Raw genomic sequence first — 24,260 nt, 5'->3', positions numbered from 1 at the left:
TTTGAAATAATATTCATAAAAAGTTCTACAGCTTTCAATCAAAAAAGTACCTGAGCTTTTTATGTCATTACACCTTGGGACAGTTCTGTGATGATGCAACAGAGAGTAAAGAAAACACGAAAACCAAAGATGAATTTACCCTCCCCTACTCCTACTCCAAATCTGATCCATGCTTTCCATGGCTGATCTGAATATCTGTAAGGAGCTTTAGAAAAATGCATTCACTTTTCCCAGTTCTTGGAATGCACTGCATCGCAGTATTGTTCAGGTGCCTTTGCTCAAGCCCAGGGAGCCGTGGTCCACGTGGAACTGAACCCAATCTAATAAACTGTGCTGAGAAGCTATGTTACTTGAGGTTCAGCACCAAAGTATTAGGGGCCCTCCACTGTCAGTTCACAGCAGCTCAGCATTTGGCACAAATAGCACAAACTCTTGTGCTTTTGAAGGACTGTTTGTTAGGAAGGTTTCCTATGTGGAAATTAGACTTCTGCAGACAAATAGGATCTAAAGACAGACAAATGAAATTCCTCCAAATTTTCCTCATGTGCACATTCAGGTTTACATCAGAAGCAGAGCTGGAAAAGAAATTATTTTTTCATTTGTTGAAAAAGGATTTGGTTTAGATTGCTGTACTGACTAATTTCTATCTTTTTCTTGTTAAATATTTGAAAGTAGATTAGATACAGGCCAGAAAAAAAATCCTGTTTTGGTTTTGAATTAATTTTTTACTTTCTGAGGTCTTAAAAAATTTCAAGTTTAATCACAAACTGGTTGAGGTTGGAAGGGATCTCTGAAGGTCATGTGGTCCACCCACTCTGCTCAGGTGCTACTGCTATGTAGCACCTGTTGGCAAGGACTGTGTCCAGGTGTCCTTTGAACATTTCCAAGGATGGAGACTCCACAACCTCCCTGGGCAACCTGTGCCAGTGCTTGGTCACCCTCAGAGTGAAAAAGTGTTTGCTGCTGTTTGAGGGAACCTCCTGTGTTTCAGTTTGTGGCCACTGCCTCTGGTCCTGTCACTGGGCAGCCCTGAGAAGAGCCTGGCTCTGTCTTCTTTGTACCCTCCAGGTACTTGTACACATAGAGGAGATCCTCCCTGAGCCTTCTCCAGGTTGAACAGTTCCAGCATTCTCAGCCTTTCCTCATGGGAGAGATGCTCCAGTCCCTTATCATCATTTTTGTTGCCCTTTGTCGGGCTTTTCAGCATTTTCATGTGTCATACTGAGGAGCCCAGCACTGGGCACAGCACTCCAGATGTGGCCTCACCGGCACTCTTTCTTATTTAGTAAAACTGAGGTTCTACATAAGCTAAAATAGCATTTTTACTTTTTATCAGATGCATTCTTTGCCTTCTTAACTGAGCGTAGTACAACTGATAATAGTGAGGTAATAATATACATAATTGTGCTGGTACAATTGCAAAATTGCTAGTGGGGTTTGCAGTGGCAGTTACTTTATTCTGTGTATGATATTAGTGTAACTAATGGGTAATTTGGGGTTTTTTTACATCTATAAAGTTTGTAGCTATTTTTAATTAATCAAAAATAGTTACTGGTTTGTCCTTCAGGACAAAATAATCTTCCTTCAGAAGAACTAAGCAAAGGCCACAGAGTATAGAGTGTGATTAACATTTCAGAGGTGGCCCATGAGCTGTGATGAGTTTCATTGTTCAAGCTTGGCATACTGGTTTAAAAGAAAATAGAACATCTGGCTACTAGGAATTCTGAATTTTATAACCCTCCTTCCTTCCTCTCTCTCTTTCTCTCCCTCCTTCCCTTTTCAAGCATTGAAAGACTTGGCCTCCTTTTACCTCCACACTGCTGTGGAAAGTCGAAGTGTTGTGAGCTTTGTAGCCATCTGGGATGTGTCTGCTGATGCAGTTGTACCAGTCATCCCTTTCTGAGCAAGAGCTGTGGAATGAAATACAACAGAGCAGTCAATGCCATGCACAGTAGGGACTGAAACAAGCTGGTCAGAGGAGAAAAGCTTTACTTTATGAATGTTTGCTTTCTTGCACTATTGCACTGAACTGACAGTTTTCTGACCAGGAACAAAATTGACTGTTGAACATATTCAGCACAATGAGTAGTGTAGCTCCATGGTTAGGACTGTGACTTAGAAGGAACTAAATGCTCAGAAAATTTTTCAAAGTAGTCTCTGATTTTGCTGTAAGCTGCTCAATCCTAGATCAAACAGGACAATATGAATTGTCTCTTTTTGTCCTGCCTGCTCTAGCTTTTAGGCACTCTATTGCACATAGCATTGGCATGGGTTGCTCAAGGTAAGTGTGTTTCTGCTCATCTCTATAGTGGGATGCTCAGATGATCTGCATATTGGGAAATGCAGAAGCCTGTCACCAATGGTACAGGTGTGAATGCTTTCATTTTCCTCTAGGTCCATCACAGATAACCTCCAGTCTCCTGGCAAGAGGCCAAGACAGCAATTTGGGAAGAAAGTTGTGCATTCCCTGTAGTTGCAGGTACACATGGAGGCCAGTAGTTCTCCAGATTGGCCCCTAGATGCCCCCTTTGCACAAGGCAAAGGAGTGAACACTTTGCATTTCCCTGCCAGTCCAGCTATCCCCAAAAAGCCAAAGGGCTCTTAGTGCCTGTTCCTTCCCAGATGCATTCACTCTGTTACAGCCATGAGGTGTCCTGCTTGTGTTAGCTGGTTTTTCTGCTGTGACTTCAAACTATGTGCTTCCTGTCCATCTGAAACTCTGCACAGTTCTAGTGGTTTCTAGCCTCAGTCACCGGAGGGAATGTAACTCAGTGTGGTCTGCCTTCCCCAGATCATACCAGCCACTCACATTAAAGCTATCCACTAGACTTTGTTGTAAAATCTAGTAGTGGCATCATTGCCAGCTGCTGTTCAGCTGTGATTTCCTCACACCGCCCTCATGAAGACCACCAAACAAGATGTCTGAGAACAATTTGTGTTTTGTGGTCTTAAAAAAAAAAAGGGCACAAAGAGAGAGGGAGTGCCAGATTTTCTTGATGATCTTTGACTTGGCATCCTTCTGCACCATGAGCATAAGCCCTTGTCTCAAAAACACCAGCCTCTGCAAAATTCAACAAGCCTGGAGCAGAAACTCAGAGCTAGTCCATGTACTGCATATAGGCTAACCTCTGGAAGCCAAGAGGCTATGTCACAGGAGATCATCTCTGTCAAGACACCCACTACTAGTCATAGAATCATAGAATGGTTTGGGTTGGAAGTGACCTTAAAGATCATTGTGTTCCAAATGATCTGCCATGGGCAGAGACACCTTCCACTAGACCATGTTGCTCAGAGCTCCATCCAGCCTGACTTCATCCAGCCTAGTCACACCGTATTTCTACCAAAATTACTACCTGTCAAATTACACTTTCTAAAAAATCTGAAGATGTCTGTATCTTCCAGACGAATCATGTTCACAGCCAGGAGTCCTGGCTTAAACCTTTCTCTTGCTAATTCTTTCTTGGAAATTCTCTTCACTTGAGTATTAAGATATGATTAAAACAAAAAACAACCAAAAAAACAAGGGAAACCATGGCCTATATAGTGATGTAAATTAAAGCCCCATTGGGAAAGACAGGTAAGAGGGACAGCCTACTATTAAAAGCCTCATATCCAACTGACCCCTTTAACCTTTTCTCCACTCCATTAAATATCTCTAGGCAATAATTGTGGGTTATTAGCGACTACATGTGGGAATAACCCCATCTGCTGATAAGGTAAATTATGTCAATTGGCACTGGCCCATTCCTAATTAGGTATTTGACTGGTTGCTTCAAGGCTCAGAGGAATTTTTGCTGAACTTCTGAGGCTCAGAGAAGCTCAGCCTGTGATTCACCATTGCCACATTTGGTCCTTGTGGAATTTTTGGGATGTATCTTTTGTGCTGAGCTATCAGTTATCTATGTTGGCTTATATATTCTTCATTAAACAAATAGAGAAGGTCAAATTGTCACTGCAGTAGGGGACATCCACGGAACACAGAAATTGGACTGAGATGGGATTTTGTCGCAGTGTTACCACTATCACTCTAAATTAGCCTTTGAGGAGGTAACAGTGCTTTCTCCTAGTGCTCTGGTATTTTATATGAGCACCACATGGTTATCCCTGTGTCCAAGAAGAATATTTTTGAAATGCAAATGAAGATATAAGAGCACTATAAGCCTTCTCCATAAAGGTGCTGTGCTCAGATCTGTTAGCAGCTCCCTGCAAACCAATAACATGTTTCTTCAGGTGAACAAGATATTTTCAGCAGGAACTGGAAATATTTTACAGTGCCATCTGCTCATATAACCACGCTGACTTCTGAGCTTTGGTCATCCTTAGTCTACTGCCTTTAGTCCTTGGTGCTCATGCTGTATTTCCTCAGTGCATTCACCTTGTCTCATACCAGTATAAAAGCATTGAGGCTTGTGCTGTGGTTGTTAACAAGTGGCCTTCAGCGCAGACTTGCAGCACCTTGGTGTGAGCAGTAAAATATACAGTCTTCAGGGACACTTAAAGCTTTCTGGTACATTTCTGCCTTTGGTGCTTTTTTTGTGAGTGTGGCAGGTCAAGAATGTTGTGCAGTGGGGTTAGGAGAGCATGCTGACCAACTGGTGTATCAGCTCTGCCAGCCAGTACAGAAAGAGAGAGGAAAAAATGTTTGGGGTGACTTCTGGCAGACCAGTCCCAGAATGAGCAGCACAAGGAAGGGAAAGGGAATCTGTCCCAGTCTCCATATGGCTGTTATCAGAAGGGCAACCTTAGTCTCAGGCCCTGGTCCTACCTACTACCAAATAAACATAGCTCATGGTGTCCTCACATGCTTTGTTTAGGCTAACTAAGCATGGACTTGATATGAGTACAAAAGGCAAAGAAACATCCTAACAATGCAAGCAAAGTGTCCCAAGCTGCTCACTAGGGATGCCAGCTTAGTTGCCCTGGCTAATGGGGACGTACAGCAGTTATTTCCCCTCTGCAATACAGAAGAACTGTATACATCCTGCTTTTGTAACTGGCAGGTAACTCAAAATTACTGTGTGTATATTTTAAGGACTGTGATGAGTGCACAGGTCTAAGATAATCTCAGATATGGTTATGGTTATAAAAGGAAATGGACCAAAAGGCTTCGACAGATAGCTGAGCATGGCCCACAGATGATAAGTGCTCTGGGAAGGATGAGAGTTCCAAATTCTGATTCTGAATAAGAAAGTGCCCTCCCTGTCTTTTTCTTGCACTGTGTAATTTAGGAAGTCTGCTGTGTTTCCAGGCATTTTGTAGTTGGAGACTGGTGGTGGGAAAGTCAGTGTGTAAAAGCACTGAAGACCTTGTTATTTGGAAGACTTTTAATACCACTGCTAGTGTGCTATGTCTTTTGTAATAAATTACACATGGAAATCAAGCCAGCCACCTCTCTGCTATAGCTGTAAGTAAATTTGCAGGATAGTTTTGGGCTAGAAGCAGGAAAAATACTGATCGGAAGCTGACCTATAATCTCTTTCTGGCATTAGCGTGTAATCCCAGGACAGAGATCTTGACTCCCAGTCGCAGTCAGTACTAGCAGTACACAAATTCATTAGGGAAATTTCTTTTATTAGAAAAACCATGAGCTTGCCAGTAAGGTTTAATTCTGGCTTTGTCATTTAAGCACTATTAAATGCTTTTATATCTGTTGCATGGTATTACCTAATTACTATTTTCTCCAGAAGTTTTGCAGCCCCAGTGGTATGAGGTAACAAGGGAACTTGTAAGAGGGAGATATAACATACTCTTAGTGTTGCAGGGAAAGCATGTGAAAGATAATGGAAAGTACTCAGGTTTCTTAGTAACAAACGTTCTTATCTTTCCTTTCACTTTAAGATGTTATCAAGACCCAACTTCTAATCTTTACTGAGTACATTAATTGAATTAGTTGTAGTTTATGAGCCTCACATTTATGACTGTTGATTATGTAATCAAGTACTCAGCCATTGTCTGTCACAATAGCAGATCGATACTGAGTTAAAAAAGAATGAGACACCATTTCAGTCTTGGGTATTGGTTGGACTAATCTAGAGACACAGCTCTAGAATGTAACACCCTCTGCCATGGGAACAATACCTTGCTGACAGGGTTAGGCAATGTTCATCATATTCAATCTTCAGGACGTTTTGGGCTTTTTCTGTCATTGAGCGACTGACCTAGAAACAAATGCCATGAACATGAATGTGGACATGAGTTAAACTGTCTATAACCAGTACACCATACAAGTCTCAATGCATACGGATCTATGACGTCCCAGCCATCTTTGTCATATTTCAATGCAAAGAGGTGGGCAGGTAGGGGTTTTTTGTTTGCTATATTGCTGGTGTAATGAGGAATGCTCTCTATTTCAATTGGTGCTAAAGGAAAGAAATCATTTAATCCAGCCTATAAAGATAAGGATGAAGTATCTATCGGGGTTCAGTTTTAATGTGACAAGCTTAGGAGATGTTTAGTCTGACAAGTGTCAGAGCATTTTGGAAAAAGTTATGTCTATGCTTGTAATGAACAGAAATCTCTTTCTGACATGCAGACATTCTACAGCGAAGCACTTCAGTTCAGTGAATGCCTGTCTGCAGCAAGGCTCTTTAGGAGCAAAAAAACCAACAAACTTAAAAGCTACAGCTCATCTAAAATCTTTTCCCTGCCATCTAGTGTATTAGTTGCCTGCTAATAGCAGCAGTCACTGAGGAGAAACATAGCTTCATGGTTTCATACATTTTTATTAACAAGCATCATTATGCTAGTGACTCAATGTTTCAAATATACCTCAACAAGTACCTGCTCTGCAACTCCTTTTCACTTAACGGTAGAATGTTTTGGCAATTCCTACACCAGATGGGATCCCTGAGTTAGTTTTAAGCTATTGGGTCCCTGGGGTTATCAGGCTCCCACCTTTTCACAATACCTTAAGTTTCCCCTGGAATTAATGATTAGTAATTCTCATCTCGTCTGTTTTCTTGATCATCAGACACCTGGCTTGTCATTTCAAATTCTCTTCCACAGAAATGCAACTTGGCATATTAGCTATAGAACAGTTATGAAGGTTCTTGGCAGGAGGTATGGCTAGGTAAGAAGCAAAGACCCCTCCAGTCCAGTATCTCCTGTTGCACAGTGTAAGGTACTGGTGCCAATGGATGCTTAGGGAAAGAGTGTAAGGACAGATGAATTGTGTCTGCAATGTATACATTTTTTGAAGAAGAGACTGTGTTTATATCACTGCATGAAATCGCTCCCAATACACCTTTTCCCCATAAAGTTGGCTAACTGCTTTTTGAACCCATTGATGCTTTTGATTATAACAGATAAAAGGCACACGAAAACCAGGCTTGTGTAAATTTTGAGTAGCAGGAGTTTAAAACCAGGCAGACTAAGCTCTAGTGAATATGGTGAAGGGAATGATCATGCATTGGCTGGAGATATGAGGAGAGGAATGGACAAAATGGGATAATAAATCTTTTCTGTTTCCAGTTTCATGATCAGATGGTAACTGCAATTTTGGCTTGTATTATTTATGCAGCCTGAATAAGGCTGTCATACTAAGTCATAGACTTATAGATTATCTTTTTATGTTTGTTTTATATTATTCTTCCTTCTGTCTCCTGTAAGAGGCAAGGGAATCCCCTGATAACAGGTCCATTCCCTCTTTCCCCTTGCTGGATATGAGACATAAACCAGCAAAGCACTAACAGCTCAGTATAAAACTTTAATTCCAGCCTATAATACAGATGAGGCATTACCTTCATGCCTGACACAGCTAAGGTGTTTTTCAGTCGGTATTTGCCATCCTTCTGGGGATATGTGTACAGCAGAACATCATTCATCTATATGAAAAGAAAGACAAAATCAATAATTTGCAATATGGCTTGTAGGCCTGCCCATTACTCCTGAGGGGGATACCCAGAACAAGCAGTAACTTGGTGAACTGCTGAGACTGTTACTAAAGACAGGCCCAAGCTACACAGCTTAGATCAAGACCTGCATTTACCACTTTTGACTGTTGCTAATGGCTAAGCAAGGAGAGAATCAGCTCTTTTTTATCCAGTATGGGTGAAACAGCTACTTGTTTTAAAGGCAATGACATGTTCAAGTTGGGAAGGCAGCTTCTGCATTTACCACCTGGCAATACCAACTAACTGCCCCTTGTGAGGGAACTGAAGACCCTAATGATGTCTCCCCTCAGTCTCCTCCAGGCTGAACAGACCAAGTGACCTCAGCTGCTCCTCTTATGGCTTTCCCTTAAGGCCCTTCACCATCTTTCTTGCCCTCCTTTGGATGCTCTCTAAGAGCTTAATATCTTTCTTATATTGCAGTGACCAAAACTGCTCCAATATTGGGCGAGGCCGCCCCAGGGCAGAGCAGAGCAGGACAATCCCCTCCCTGGCCCAGCCAGGGATGCTGGGCCTGATGCCCCCAGGACAGGGTTGGCCCTTCTGGCTGCCAGGGCACCGCTGACTCATGGCCAACTGGCCACCCACCAGGACCCCCAGGGCCCTTTCCTGGCACTGCTTTCCAGCCTCTCATTCCCAGTCTGTCCATCTGGGATGGTTGCCTTATCCCAGGTGCAGAATCCGGCACTTCCCCTTGTTGAACTTCCTATGGTTGATGATTCCCAACCCTCTGATCTGTTGGGGTCTCTCTGCAGGACCTCCCTGCCTTCAAGGGACTCAACAGCTCCTCCCAGTTTTGTATCATCTGCAAACTTGCTATTATCCCTTCCAGTCGTCCTGCATCCAAATCATTGATGAAGATGTTGAAGAGCACAGGGCCTAAGATGGAGCCCTGCAGCACTTGGGCACTAAGCCTGAGCAAGTGAACTCCTAAGAGAGATTTTCAGGATTCTGACATAATCTGTTATGGGGTTTCTTGAACAGCAAATTCCATTTATTTTATGTATTGTAAAACTTATATATTTCTTCAAAAAGCAGCTTATTCTTTTATTACTGTTGATTAAGAACGACACTGTGGTGCATACTGTTGTCACGACAGCTCTGGTTAATATTCCAAGATATTACTAAACATTAATGATGACTTTCCTTTATAATTGCCCATTGGAATTTTTTTCATCCTTCTGTTTTAGTACACCAAAGTATGTAGCAGTGGGCTGTGACTTAGAGATCCCACAATCCACAACCTGACACAGTGAAATTATGACAAATATTTCAAAGCTTGTGAAGCAAGGCATATGTAATCATGAAGAAACAGAGGGTTTGCACTCGCTGCTGTCTCCTTTGCCACATCTACAGAAGAACCTGAGTGGTGACCATATGATTGGTATGGACAGAACTATTGTCAGTACCAGTGGTTTCATGCATCCTCCTGCTTCACACTGCACACTGTTCCCTGAAGCAGTGAGGACTGGGCCATAATAAAAGCTGATCTTGGAGCCTCTCAGGAATCTGCAGTAGAAGAGATGGACTGCCAAAATCCTTAAGGGAGTTCCCACAAGTCTTTGGGCTTCAGACTCATTTCCTGTTTGCCAGAATACTTTTGAATAATTGAGATCCCTAGACTGCTCAGAGTTCGATATTGGAGGACATATTCTTATTCTGCATTGCTCCATACACACACACACGGTCCCCCAAATAACAGTTGACAATACAGAGAAAGAAGGATACCCATGTTCTTTAATTCCCTTTTTTTCTGTTACTACTTTTTTTATAACTCCCTCTGTTGTGACAGGTACCCAGTAACATCAGAGGTAAGTGCAAGTTTTCTAACCTACAGTACTCAAATTTATTGATCCAAACAAGTTTATGCCCTGCTGAACTGCTGGCATCCATAAGTAATGTACTTTCTGTCTAAAAGCTTCACCATGTTTGTTTTTTCTGAATGTTTTAAAGGCTAGTTCATTACGAACCCTGTGTTCTTCTATTCAAGTCTGAGTTAAACATACCCCGAGTGTCAGTGGAGCAGCCTGAGTATGTGCTGGAGCTGCATTTTCCAAGCTCTGACTCCAAAGCCTCCTATACTCCAGCCCTGCCAGCTAGAGCATTTAAGAGTCTCCCATTTGATAGCAGCTTCCTGCATCCCACTTGCAACACAAGCAGCCTTTGTAGAGAAATTCTTAGAAGGGTGAGATAAGAGACAGTGTCTGAGTTGCAAAGTTGTCCATACTGTGCTACACAGAGGCCCCAACATCCTTGTAAACAGAGACTGGACTCAGGAAACAGATGCACAGCAAAACTCACCAAACATCCTGCCAGGAAACACCAGATTCAACAATACCATCAGCCTGCACAAAACAGACAGCTCAACTGACCTTACACACACCATACAGCCGCAGAAACACAGGTCCATCAAAAGCCTTAAATGTGTGTTCTACCCTCTCGTGCCTATATGGGCTGTGCACAGACATACTCCTTATGGGTGGAGATATATTCAGAACACAAGCACGCACACCACCAAAACACATCCTGAAAGCACAGGCCAAGTAGGAGTCTGGCATGCACCCAATTTTTAAGGCATATTCTAGTTACGGCTTTAGTTTGGTGGACTCATCCCCTGGGACGAGTAGAGGTTAAATTCTCAGGGTTATTCTTCAGTGTGTACTCTTGCACTGAAATTCCCTCCAGGTCCTGGTCTTGATTTAGCTTTGGTCAGAGTAAGTTCACTACTAAGAACTTCAGAAAATGCTCTTCATCTAAAAATCTGTTTTGAATAGCTACACTGAGGCAATGCACATAGTTATCAGGTAATTTACATAGATGTGGACAGCAGGAACTAAAACCCAGTCCTTCAGCATCAAAGATACAAATCTCTCCCAAGTGCGACCAAAGAAAGCTTTAGCAGTAGGGTATTCCCTCTTGCTTCTGAGCAAATCTCCTAAGGTCTTAGGACTTTGAAGTGTGAAGCTTAATTCCTGAAGGTATTCAGGAGCTCACATCCTCCCAATCTCCTTGGAAACTTGCACTCCTTTGCAGAATTATGGCCTGGTCAAGGCAGTATGTGAGTGTGGCACAACTGGAGGGCTGTACAGCCCACATTCCTGTATGCAGGGCCAGTGGGACATGTGAAAGGACTACAGGCCCTGTTAGCAACAGGAACTGACTCACCACATCGCTGCCGATGGTTACATGACTTGAAGCCTGAAAGTTTCTGCCAGGGTTCAGGGCTGCATAAGTGTATGGGAAGATATGAGACAGTAAAAATATAAATCTTACCAAGAACAAATGCCGAGGGTGCCTGGTTTTGCCAGAAACTTTCATCAGCGTTCCCTCTTTAACAAAGATCTGAAGGAGAAAACAACAGATTGTAATCCTGAGACTCCTTATTCTAAAATCTTACTGACAAAAGAGAATATTCCTCCTGGGGAAAGAGCTACTCCAACCGCATTCATCAGCACAGAAGGAGATAGATAACCTCCACACCTGTTTCTAGCGTTACTCCTTATGATCTGGTTTAATCTTTGCCTGGATTAGCCCTGCTGCCCTCTATGACTTGCATTTGTGTCAGTACAAAATGGATTGGAAGCCCACTTGTCCTCAGCCCACTGTTTCTGCACTGTGGACTGTGCTCCGAGGTGAGTGTGACAGATTGCAAAGCTAACACATAATGGGCTTTAGAAAAGAATTCTTGTCTTTAAAATCCTCTAAAATAGACAGACCAAAGAGAAAAGTTGAAATCTTCAGTTTCAGCATTCTACATCCACCTAACTATACCTGCATACATAATCTGTACATGTTTGCAAGCACAATACTTTGTCAGTCCATCTTGTTACTGTATATGTAGGTAGGACTGCATATGTAGGCAGCTAAACCAGCACACTAGAATTTGATTGCAGTAACATTTGAAAAGGTCTGGCATAACTGAATTACATCAGTGGATCAACAATCATCTATTCTTTTCAGACGAAGAACAGAATCTGGTGTAGTTTTCCACTCAAGGAGAGTTTATAATCAGAGGCCAGTCCCACAAATTCTGTATGCTGAGCTTTGCAGAATTTGTCAAAGCATTACCTGGTAAGGGCAAGTGAGGATACCTTCTTAGAGATAAAAACAGAGGTTGACTGTAGTATTTGTAGTATTTGGCTGATGAGGATTCTTATGCTATGAGCATGCATGCCTAGAAAATTGCTTCATGAGTTTTGCTAAATATATTGCTGGACTTAAGGGAAATTCAGAGTTGCAGAATTCAAGAAAGAAATCTTTTGAAGTGTAGAGGCAGGTTGGAACTGAGGAAACTGGACAGGTTTGAAAGCCAGAAAAAGAAATTTGCATTTGATGTGGCTGGCAAGACAGAGCTGTACATTCTCTCACATTTCAGTTGATGTGTTGCTTAAAAATAATGACTTGCATTAAAAGCACCACAGGGGAATGGTGAAAGTAAAAATATGAAAACAAATCATTTCCCCTGATTTTAAATCTTACCCAGCCATATAAAACTCTGAGCCTTTTCAAGCTGTAAGCAATTCCTGCTAGTGTTGCAGCCTTTTGACAGGAGTATATAAGGAGGAAAAGAGCAGTTCCATCAAAATACACTACACTTGGGGTGACTGAGAACAGCTGGAGTGAAAAATCAAATGGCTGCTCTGTGTAAATGCAGAGACAAGGCATGTCTTTCCCAGCCTGAGGCTCTCTTTGTGCACTGCCAGAGTGATGGCTTTTTACACAAACCAGTGCTCCAACTCTTATCACAGTAGCTCAGTAAACACCACCTGTAGAGGCCTGAAATCTAGCCATCCACACAATTGGAGATATAGCTGGCCAGAAACAATGCCCTTATCAGCATAGGTCTGCCTGCAGTACTCACCCTTCCTGGCTGGAGGAGGCCACTCTGCCCTCTCACACTGTGCTCGATGTGTACCAGCTTCTGCAGGTTTTCCTGGGGGAGAGAAATAGCGTTTAGAAGACCACATGGAGAGTGGGTTTAGACAAGCAGGCAAACCTTCCCTCACCCCTCCTCACCATTTTATTTCTTTAAAACTGATATTACAGAATTAGGTTTCAGAGAGAACTGAGACCAAGTATTTTATGCCCAGAAAGTCTTCTTCCGGTTTTCAAATTTTATTAAACCTCATCACAGAATCATAGAATCACTAGCATTCAATCTGCTGTGGCCTCCTATAGTTCTGTTACCTCTGATCTCTCAGTTCACCTTCCAGAGGGCCTGCTAACTTCATACAGTATTTATACATTGGCTTCTTTGCTGACTTTTTGGCTCCGGGAACTAATAAACTAGAAGCAGAGGCAAAGTGCAGTATCTGCCCCAAAGGCTTGTGCATTAGGGCCGTGACACAGATAATCCAAAGGAGGCTTTGATACTATAAGACTGTTGCTATGATTATCTGGAGGTTTATATTCTGTGATAATGAATTAATACCTTTGCAATAGGGGATTTAGAAGGTAAACTAGTAAGCAGGCAATGAAGCTGCATCTCTGTTTTGATGCTTTGCAAAAATCATGAAGTATGATCAAACTCTGATATTATTAACTGTTTACCTGGCCTTAAAGCACAGTCATTCAGTGCGCACTGGCACGAGGCATGAACTTATCTATGAGGACGGTAAATAAGAGTAATCTAGATAAGCCTGTGTTCTCATTAAAAAACAAAAAATGCTATCAGGTGAATATATAAGACAAAAGAAGAAGGCATATCTGTACTTTTGCAATATTGCTAGTCTTTTCAAATCTCCTTCCATTTTGCAGGTGAGGCTGTTAAAACAGGCTTGTGCATAGCATTCAGCTGTGGTTTTTATCTGATCAGAACAGTAGAATGGGCTGCCCAGCAGCAATGAGTCATTGCTGGAATATGCCTAGAAGGTAGGAGTCTCCTGTCTAAGTTAGCCCTTGTATCCCAAATCCTCACTTATGCACCCAGATAAACTGCAGATTAAGGATCATATTTGACACAGCATCATGACCTGACAAGCCTTTGAGTACAGATTTCTGCTACACAGGTAATGGTCTGTTTTCCTTTGCTCCATTGACTGGCATTAAGATACCACTGGGATTAGTCAGAGTTGATTAGATCATACAGTGTATCTGCCTGATACAAATCAGTGCTGTCTACAGAATCAGCTAATTAAGAAAGCTATCACAGATACCAGAAGGAGCATATCCATATCAACATGATGGTATGTCAAGGCTAATTTACCTGGATTTCAGCTAACACAATTAATGTACCTATCTCAGCTTGCTTTTAAGATAAGCCTGAAATGCCTCCATATGTTACTGCCCTAGTGAAATATTACACTTGTTTAGCATGATAGTAAGTTTAGTTCTTAATCAGTAACTGCATATCAAATATATGCAAACACCTACAAGGCTTGACCAGCACAGGGCTGCATTGTTCCCATCCAGTATAACTCACAGTTGACACATTTTCAAGAATTTCAGGTGTCAAGTATCTCTTTTGAAATGCAGGAAGCAACAAATGGAATTTTTCAGGTCACTTTTAAAATACTACAGGCCAACAAAATGGAAACAACATATAAATTAATAGCACAGGAAATATCAGGGATCATGGGACAGCTGACATGTGCAAAAGATATTTGCAAAGGACTTTCCCATCACTAAAGGGTATTTTAGCCCTGGCAAAAGTTGTCAAATTGACAGCTTCCACAATGCAAACCTGATCTTCATCCACAGAAAAGGCAGTGCCCTCCTATGAGCACACTTGTGCCAACACTAGTACTACTCATTTGGCTTTCTACACGAGTGAGAGGAGAAGTTGCTGCAGCTCAGCTTTTCTCAGGACTGCTGGCAGAGATGCCTGTTGAAATGCTGATGATTGCAAAATGGACACGTGTTCACCAGGAAATGGACAGAGAAGTATCAAACTCTTTTCCTAAAGAAAGTCAAACAGCCATCACATGTGAAGGACAGTGGTTTATCTGGGAATGTGGGCAGCTGGGGGGGGGTATAGTTTCCCTACAGTTCGCCTAAATTCCCTGTCTATATATTTTTCTTCATCGTCCTTAAAACTATCATCATTCTCCTTTCAAAGATGCTTCACAAGCTACAATTAAAAAATAAAAGCAGAGCTCCACCCAGCTAATACTGCAGATGTGGGTGGCTGACATCCTTCTCTGGCCATTTTAGCAGTGAACTTGCAGCTTCCATAATTTTATCATTATGTCTATGCAGGAAGACCGCCTCCCCAAGGAATTCACCAGCTGTTAATAGCAACAATGATTTATGGCTCCTAGCATCGCAGGGCCTCTAACAGATCAGTAGACGTTCAGTGAGCAATACAAACTCTGCTTAGTTCATCTCCTGGAGTTACAGATAGACATAATGCTCTCGGTGATGGTGGGCCTTACGCCTCTGTTTGCACATCTGTAAATTGCAAGTAATATTTTCCTACCTGATGAAAATGCTGTGGAGATAGTTATTGTCATAATGTGCCTGAAAATCCTGGGTTAATAGTTCCCAGAGAAAAACTGCTACAGTGTTATTATCATAAAACAAAAAAAGCTAATAATGAGTCATTTAAATTCATTTGTATTCATTAATATTCTGTGTTTATATTCAATGCTCCTGTCAGATTTTCAGAGCGTAGTTTGATGAGCTGGTATATGGCAGCAGCAATCTTCCTCCTTCCCAGCACATGCCAAGTCTAAATTATTGCTTAGAACTTTAACCAAATGCACAACAAGTTATTAACACTCTAAATTGACTGACATTGTTCAGTTTCTTCTGTAATTAGAGTAATTATTTGCCTTTTTTTTTTTTAAATCTGAGAGAAAGAAAAGAAGTGCTGGCTGTCTAGAAATAGAACCCTGAAAATTCCCACCTGTTCCTTTATTGCTTTGCATAGCATTTCAGTAACCCCCAAGAGAGAAACAAAATTGTGCTGTTGGCTATGGTGTCTTACACCATAGGGCATAGACCTACTTCATATCTGCAATACTGTAACCCAGATCTGTATAAGCCTTTGAGTTTCACCATGGAGGAGGATTCAGAATTTAGCGGAGATACGTATTCACTACAGCAGATGTCCAACAGTGTTGATCAGGAGAGCTCATGGTAGGACTCACCGCTTGGAGCATGCTGTCATTGGCTCGGTCCGTGATTTCAGAAACAATGAATAAGGCAGCTGAGGAATTAAGCAAAACGAACACCACATATCACATAAAAGAGTAAGAGAACAGACGAAATCCCTTCTGTTTGCAAGGGCATCCTTAAAAAACAAAAAGCTCAAGCTCCTTTGATTTCTTTGGCACCTTCATAATGCAACTGGGCGGAAAATTTGACATGGCACACAGTGCTGTCCTCCCTTCCTCCCTTCATCATTCCCTTCTCTCAAACTGCATCATACTTGTGCTGACCCAGAGAGCTTATGAGGTCCCTTTTAAGCACCTAGTGTGGCACAAAATCTTGCAATGTTTTCTAGTTGCAGATTTTTGGCAACTGGAGCTTGTGGTAGGGAGAGATGTACAGTTTAAGGTGTACCTTTTACTGCTGAGGGAGAGGACATGGCATCCCTTTCAGAATGAAATGTGTATGAAGTGGTGACATGAATTAAATCCTGGATTCTCCGCTGACAAACAACCTGGAATAGGGTATGTTTGCTGGCCCTGAGAGCAGTGGCATAACATGGCTTGGGTCTTTATTTCACATCCCTTCCGTTGTGAAACAGGGCTTCCTATCAAACCTGGGAGCATGCTAACGATTGCTGGCCAGAAATGGGACAAGCATGTGCTAACCACAAACAAGATAGGCAATTGTGGCCAGAGGGCTTGAGGGTCCACCTTGGTGTTGTTTAAATTACTAGTATAGCTGTAGTTCTACTGTCAGTGACTAGGGTCCTAAATCTTGCATGAGTCTCTACTCTTGGTCAGAACAGACTGACTGAATTTCAGACAGCCACAGACATTATTCCTATGACTTGGTTTGGATTTACACTCAGTGTAAGAGAAGTGAACTAGTTTCATTAATACAATGTTATTGCTGCTTACTCCAGCCTGGAAACTACTCCCACAGAGGCCACAGCTAAACCTTGCTTTGACTTCAGTGGGAGTAAGAGGCTTCTGTTTTATCTGTCTCGTGTTGGAAAGGATGATGTTAGCAGTTGAACATCTGGATTTGTTCTTGATTATGCAGAACTGATTTTTATGTAATGTCTTTCAAGTTTATGTAGGCTTAAGGAATCCAGAATAGAGATACACGATTCAAATCTCCCGGGTTTCTCCAAAGTTCACAGAGCGTAGCAGGCACACCATAGATAACAGTACAAAAACAAGCAGGTGGAGCCATCCCCGTTCACTTTACAATGACCAGGCCAGATATGGACAAAGCCAAAGAGGAGTAGGATTTCCTCAATGACTGGGTCAGAACTACAGTATCTGCACCATGCCTGTATAGATGATATTTTCTTCTTCCATAAGTTCCATCATGTAAAAACCATAGGAAGCCCACGTTTCAATGAAAAAAGGGTTCTTGTCCTAAATAACTTGTCTAAATTAGTAATCAGTTCTTATAGATCTTACATTTAACCTACTAACACAAAATGTTCAAAATAATCATATACTACCAGTGTAGGTCTTGTGCCTCTTTACAAACAGCATTTTTGTTCTACCCATTTCATTTTACCTTGTGTGGCTTCATACTCTGTAGAATCAGGACAAAGATTATTCAAGTAATCTGTAGAAAATAATCCAACAAACACAGACATCCAATAGTCAGAATACAGACTGACATAATTTGTAGTGCTGTTAGCTAAAACATAAAATCCTAATCACAATCCTAGAATGGTTTGGGTTGGAAGGGACCTTAAGGATCACCTTGTTCCAACCCCCCTGCCATGGGGGCAGGCACACCTTCCACTAGCCCACGTTGCTCCAAGCCCTGTCCAACCTGGCCTTGGACACTTCCAGGGATGTCCCACGTTACTTTGTTGCCAAATAATTAAGTGTATATAGCCTATTTCCAAAGAAAAACTCATCTTTGACTGCATTCTACTTTGAGAATCAATGCAAGACCACTGATACAGATTTGAACTCCTCATATAATTTGGCAGGTATAAATGAATAAACAGTGACAACAATGTTTCTCAGTCTGGAGAATTGCTGAGTAGCACCACTTTACAAATATTTGTTCTTCTAATGAGTTCTGTTTTCCTATCTGAATTAATGCTATATTTATAGTTATAATAAATAAATCATATGCTTTTTATGGGCACAGGAAGGAGACTGGTTCTAGGGTTCAAATGATTACTACCAAACTCAGTCATATTCTGAAAATAGGTTCTGTAAAACAGATACAATAGGGCTTAGAGTTACAGCAGTTATATTTGCATTATATACAAACCTTTAACCTGTCTGGACTACTTTTCTTTGGATCATATGCCTGTTCTGTGTCTGCATCTTTATGCTTTTAAAGAATGTAGTATGTGAGTGCCACAGCTCTAAAAGCCTAATCTAGAAATACCTCATTCTTATCTTGCTGATGAATCCAGACTCCTGAATTCTGCCATCCAAGAAGTAGACCTCTGTGCTGATAATGGTGCTGTGCATGGATGTCTGTTCCCTTGAATGCCCTATCCATACACGTTTCTCTTTCTAGTGCTGTGCCCTCCCTGGCATCCTGAACTTTACCTGGCTTTTACCTGCATTCTGGAGAGCATCTGCCTGTACTCAGGCAGGCAGGAAGGGGTTGTGCAGTGTCATCAGGCAATATTTAGTGTTCCTTTTCACTGCTGCAAGCCCTGTTCTTAGCTATGGATTGAGTGGGCAAGTCCTTTTGGCTGTGGTGCATTAATTGGCAAGCAATATCCTAATGAATACCAGCCTTATCTGGTAGAAACAGCCAGTTATGAACACACAAATACACCTGAGAATCTGAAAGACTGCACTGTTCCAGACTCCCTCTGTCCTAACAGGCAAAGAGTGGCTTGGTTTCTTGAGGTGAAGAACTGAAGCAGTAAAACTATTTTCTGTAATATCTTAATCCAGCAGACCTTATCTCACTACACACAAAAGTTTTCATTTTCCCAGTTTCTGTCAGTACCTAGGACAAGGAGGACCTGAAGTTGCTTCAAGCATAGATGAAATCTAATCACTGGAGCTTCACTGAAGCCCTTCCAGCTTTCTTCCAAAATACCATGCTGCATGTTTGCAATTTATTCTTCTGGACCACAGAAATGGGAAGAGAAAACAGAGGATAGTGGGGGTATTTCTGATGGGGATATGCCAATTCCTTTTACTTTGATGCAGTATTTGTGTGCATGCACTACAAACACTGTAAGAATCGTGTGAGACTGCTAAGTACTGCAAGCCACAAGTCTGGGAAGTTGCCCTTAATGTAGACACATCCAGAGAGGGAAGCAAGTCAGACAGGAATAAAGTCCTACTATTGGCATCTGGTGTTCGTTTGTATTGCTCGTACTAAAAAAGCAAACCCAGCTGAGAATAATGAGTTGCATCCTTGATCAAAGTGTCTGGAGCACGAAGAAACTGATGTTAATCTATGCTGTCGATAACGTTTTCATATGGTCACTTTGTTCTGCTGCATTTATAGGAGCCCCTTCTAGTATTCCATGCCCTTCATTGGCTGTATGGGCGGGGTTTATGGCTTCCTTTTTACTGTCCCATGCATAACTCATCTTGCATCTCTCTTCACCCCCTTAAATACATACTCCCAAAGCACTTCTCCATCTTTATGTCTTTGGATCCTTGCTCTTTTGTGTTCTGACTAAATTACTTGACAACACTGGGACTCATTGTTACATTTCATAATTTCCTTCCCCAGCCAGTTCTAAACTTCCCAATTCCCTCTAGGGCTTCAGAAAGCCTGCTCCCCTCACAGGCTCAGGCTTGCTAGATTTGCTGTGGCTTGCAGAGAAGGAACACAACCCCCCCTGGAGAGACTCCAGGTGGGAGTTATACATATGGTCCTGAATGTAAAGGGAAGCTATTACTGTAAATGTAAAATCTGTAAATGTGAATTTGTATCTCTGCCTCCTACAATGCAGCAAAACCGGACTGGGTTTTTGACTTATCGCTAGCCTTAGGTGTGCTGTTCACAGGACTTAGGGTACAGTACTGAGTACCACTGCTTTGTGATGAAGGAGGTGGTACTTGCCACTGTCATACAGGATGCAGTGCAGAGTATCCTTGCTGAGGCCAACTGTCTTCTACTGTCTCTGATAATTGCCCTTGACACAATAAAAAATCAAGCCTGTTTGCTGGCAGTGAGGCTGAACTCTGCTTCTTCTGATTCACAGAAAGAAAAAGCCAAGATGGAATGGCTAAAAGCACCTGACTACACTTTTTTGTGACCTTTCAACATGGCTGTCTTGAAGAAGTGCCTGCCTCTTCCCAGGCTCCCTGACATTTCCTGTATCCTGTACTAAGCATACTGAAGTTCCCAGGAAATCCCACACTGCTTTAGCTCTATTTTAGCTGTCTTGGCATCAATGTGTAGCACAGTGGAGGCACAGAACATCTTGGCTGTGTTTCCATTGGGTACTTTTGAGAGTGATTTTACTGACCTGTGAGCAGCACACGATACTGGAAGACACGCTGCACCACTTTCAAAAGCTGGTGTTTCACACTCTGAGGGCTGTCACCAGAGCTCTGCTGTCCTCAGTGGAGGGGAAAGAAAACACAAAGAGCAGGGGAATGTGAGCTCAACACCAAACTATCGTCATAGTTATAGTTATTAACTCTAACACATCCTCAAAAAGCTTGATAAGTTAATAAGTGACTGAGAAACCACTTCACTATGTTTCAACAAAATATACTCACAGATCTGTAAATTCACCAACATACATTCTGTGTGCAAACACAGGGGTATATGGGCAACAGATACAGAAACAAGTGAACTTCTCACTTCAGTTCTAGCACCAGGATCTGTGAAGATTCTACCCTATGTGTGAATACTGGTGGAGTTCCAGAAAAAAGTATCTTTTGAGTATTCCCCATGGCAAAGCCATGCATTAGTGCAAGTAAAAAAACATGGGAGCCTTACCTCAAACTCCTGCATCATGGTAGCCAGTTGGGAATATTTAAGGCACATTTCATCTAGCAAAGACAAATTCCTGTCAAACTGCACAATGTATGCTGTGTGGTGATTCAGCCTTGATTTTCTGGAGAGAAAAACATCAGCAACTTTCTGGTGTTCCTCCCTACGTCCACAGAAAGAAAAGAAGCAGCAAATAAGTAACTAACTAACTAACTAACTAAATAAAAAGAAGCAGAGTGATACTTCCTTCTCATTGTATTAGACCCCCAGTGGCTCAGCACACTATGCAGCTACTAGGTGAAATGGCAGGAAAGAGGGAGTGCTTCTGTGACAGACTGGACAACAACACGGGCTGCTATAGAACGGGCACCGTAAGGAGGTGGTCCTTTGGCTGTGCCTCTGCCACAGCAGCACCATGTGTCCATAGCGGCCCCTTCCAGGATACAGCTCCTGCTTCTGTAAACAGACCCTTCAGCTGCTGCAGTGCTTTGAGCAATGTTTGTGGGGGAGAATATGACATCTTCTGTTGTAATACCAGATCTTCAGGTCTCCTTCACTGCCCGCTTCTCAGCACTGCCTCACCACCATCTGTCTCAGATGCACGGTATTGAAATTTTTACTGAGCATGTACAAGGAGAGAACAGAACAAAATCTGAGATCACGAAAGAGAAATCACACTTAATAGAGCAACTTGAGTTCCTGGGAATGTCCAGAACAACACGGGTGTCTGGGGCAGCGAAGGCATAGGGAAGGACTTACTGGAAGCTTCAAGCATGGTGGAGACCTGGGACCCTGTATGAGTGCAGATCTGTCACATATGTCATTCTGTTGCGTTGGCACCATTTGCAATATAGTCCTGTTTTACGGAGTAAAACAGAATGCCACAGAATAGTTCTGGACAGAATCTTAGGGCAGTTCCAGTTGTGTCCCTTTTGTCTTAGGGAACATGTAGCATGCTGTTAGAATAGGGCTGTGGCTTCTTTAGAACACGAGTCGTTTTATATCCCAGCTGGAAACACCACTTCTGTTTGTGTTACAAGTGTGTAAATCATAAATCATTGATGACATGGTCTTTCTGCCGATAGCCCCTGGGTGGACACAAACCAATACACAACTCCCTTTAGCCTTTTCTTTCCTTGTTGTGTGCTTTGACTTGGAAGTACAGAGCTGATGAGGAGAGCTGTGCCCTGCATTTAAGGTTGTTACTGAAAAATTCTCCTCATCTAACTGACTTCCTTAACTGCTCAGTGGCAGTGCTGAGGTAGGATCAGCCATTGTCCATGACCACTGTCTCCTGGAGTCCATCAAGGTGGAGGTGTGGGGCTGCAGGGTCCATCGGAAGCTGGGAAAGCCAGAGTCATTCAGTCTAGGCCAGGGGCCGTGCTGGCTGCTGTAGGTTCAGTCAGCTTGGGTCTGCTGAGGTAATTTCTCTTAGATGTTTTTATTTTGGCAGTTTGGTAGAATAGAGCCTGGAAGCTGGCTTAAGTCAGAGGTCTCTTTAACTGAATGAATTTTGGAGCTTTGTCTGTCTTAGGCATGATCTTATTCTTTCATGGAAAGACTTCGCCCTGTAAGGATGTTTGGCTTAGGTGGAGTCCCTCAGCAGGCTGCCAGCGTCTGTTTGGCTTGGAAGCCCAGCCTTGGTGCTGGGAGCGAGGGGCTGTCCCTCATCTGAGAGCTGCACAGCTGCTATGTAGATTTCTGTAAGCAGATGATCTTTAGGATCTGATGTCTGCTGTTCCTGCTTCCCAGAGCATGAGTCTACGACCTTCAGGCCAGGAGTGTGAAGCCACTTGTGATAACTATGAACTGGCAGAGGGGAATGCATACGAAGCAGGCTATCCTCACACTGACTGATGGAGCCATTTCAGGATCATGGGCTATAACTGCACAAATATTTCAGTATTTGATTTTTTAGCCTGACAGCCTCTACATTTACTCCCTTCCTGTCTGTATGCAAAATCTGCTGAAGTAGTTCAGGTTCTAATCCTTTCATCTCTGCAGGAATCCCAGCCTCCCTGCTGGTGGGGTCAAGGGAACAGCAATGAGTTCACCCATCTGCTGTGGAAGGTATGTTAAGGCCATTGAACCACGCCATCTGTACGTACCATTTAAGGACTCTCTCTTCCAGTTCTCCCAGGATGTCTTGGTGTAATTCATAAATTTCAGGGAGTTCATTTAAGCCCTGCTTGAGTTTAACAACTTCTTGTTCATTTTCATCATTTTCTCCAAGCACTTTCAAGATGCCTTCATAGAAATCCTGTGAAAAAGGATATGGAAATTGGGCAAACAGACTTAAAATACCTTTTCTGAAATGATTATTACAATTTCTTGATTCTTAAACTATGCTTCCTAGGAATTAAAAGATATGCCATAAACTGTGATAGAGTGTGTTAAGTATGGCAAGGAGATCATAGCACATGTTTTCTTCTATCCATTAGTTCATACACATTTTCAGCTGAATTCCCCAATGCTGTCAACCTAATATTGAACATTTCACTTGATCAAGCCATCAGACCCTTATGCATACAATGAGTTTGGTATCTGTTTATTTACTTTGCCTTTTACCACTGCTTTTCTTGGTGTAGTTGGTTTCATTTTTATAGTGTTTCTTAATCCCAAACATACTTTTTAAAAATGAAGGATGAGATTGTCCTATTGGTTCATTGCATCCAACAGCTTGACATGAAAAACGTGAATGTCTACATGCCTTGTGCTAGAATTTGCAACACTTCTGAACTTAAAAAGAGGAAGAAGCTATAAATTTAAGCTGTGGAACAAATAATTTTCCCTATGAAACTTAATTGGGTCCTTTATTCCTTGTATTAAAAATGGTTTTAATCTTGAAGTGGTTTATAAATTACATGGGCACATATGTAGCCAGCTCTGGTACATAATAGGGCACCTATTTAAGAGTACATAGCAAAAGGTTTCCCCAGCTTTGAGCTGGAAGTGAGGAATAAGGCTTCCATCTGAAACTGCAGTGATAAGATCCCAGGCATTAGAAAATCACCCCAGCAGCAGCCAGCAAATATTCTGAAGGGAAACCATTGCTTAAAGTCTCCTGCATTCAGAGCTCTCAATGCTGAAATGTTTTCAGGTCAAAGCCTGATTCCTACAGAATCCTTCTTCTCTGACTCAGACTTGTAAAGGGGCCTTTGCCATCACTGGGATACAACTGAGAGACTTTGGCCAATGTGCTGCCATGGCCCTTTCCAGGTTCTTACCAGCCGCTGCTGTTTCCCCTGCCTGCTGCTGCCACACGTGTCCCCTCTTCACAGGCAATGGCTAGAGAAGCTCAGGCACTTCAAGCTACCTGGGCTTTGGGGAGGTCTGAATCAAACTGTGGCAGTG

The 24,260-nt window shown here is 42.3% G+C and overlaps 1 protein-coding gene across 2 annotated transcripts in view; it reads right to left on the bottom strand.

Moving 5' to 3' along the window:
• FGD5 (FYVE, RhoGEF and PH domain containing 5) overlaps positions 1-24,260 on the bottom strand; it is an 87,775-nt gene that overhangs the window by 10,129 nt on the left and 53,386 nt on the right. The window contains exons 6-15 of one of the 2 annotated variants that reach the window (XM_027746408.2): positions 23,015-23,166; positions 20,913-21,069; positions 20,434-20,521; positions 17,535-17,585; positions 15,980-16,038; positions 12,751-12,822; positions 11,163-11,231; positions 7,740-7,823; positions 6,079-6,158; positions 1,811-1,910 (exon numbers count right to left, since the gene is read on the bottom strand). In XM_027746408.2, the coding sequence (XP_027602209.1) occupies positions 1,811-1,910; positions 6,079-6,158; positions 7,740-7,823; positions 11,163-11,231; positions 12,751-12,822; positions 15,980-16,038; positions 17,535-17,585; positions 20,434-20,521; positions 20,913-21,069; positions 23,015-23,166 (912 nt within the window). The remainder of the gene's footprint in view (positions 1-1,810; positions 1,911-6,078; positions 6,159-7,739; positions 7,824-11,162; positions 11,232-12,750; positions 12,823-15,979; positions 16,039-17,534; positions 17,586-20,433; positions 20,522-20,912; positions 21,070-23,014; positions 23,167-24,260) is intronic. The other variant, XM_027746410.2, reaches the window with a different exon arrangement.

Source organism: Pipra filicauda, unplaced genomic scaffold (genome assembly GCF_003945595.2).
Source record: "Pipra filicauda isolate LSUMZ 115617 unplaced genomic scaffold, ASM394559v2 scaffold139_size1960392_pilon, whole genome shotgun sequence".
In the NCBI taxonomy this organism is placed as follows: domain Eukaryota; kingdom Metazoa; phylum Chordata; class Aves; order Passeriformes; family Pipridae; genus Pipra; species Pipra filicauda.
This window is presented reverse-complemented; position numbering and strand designations above follow the sequence as displayed.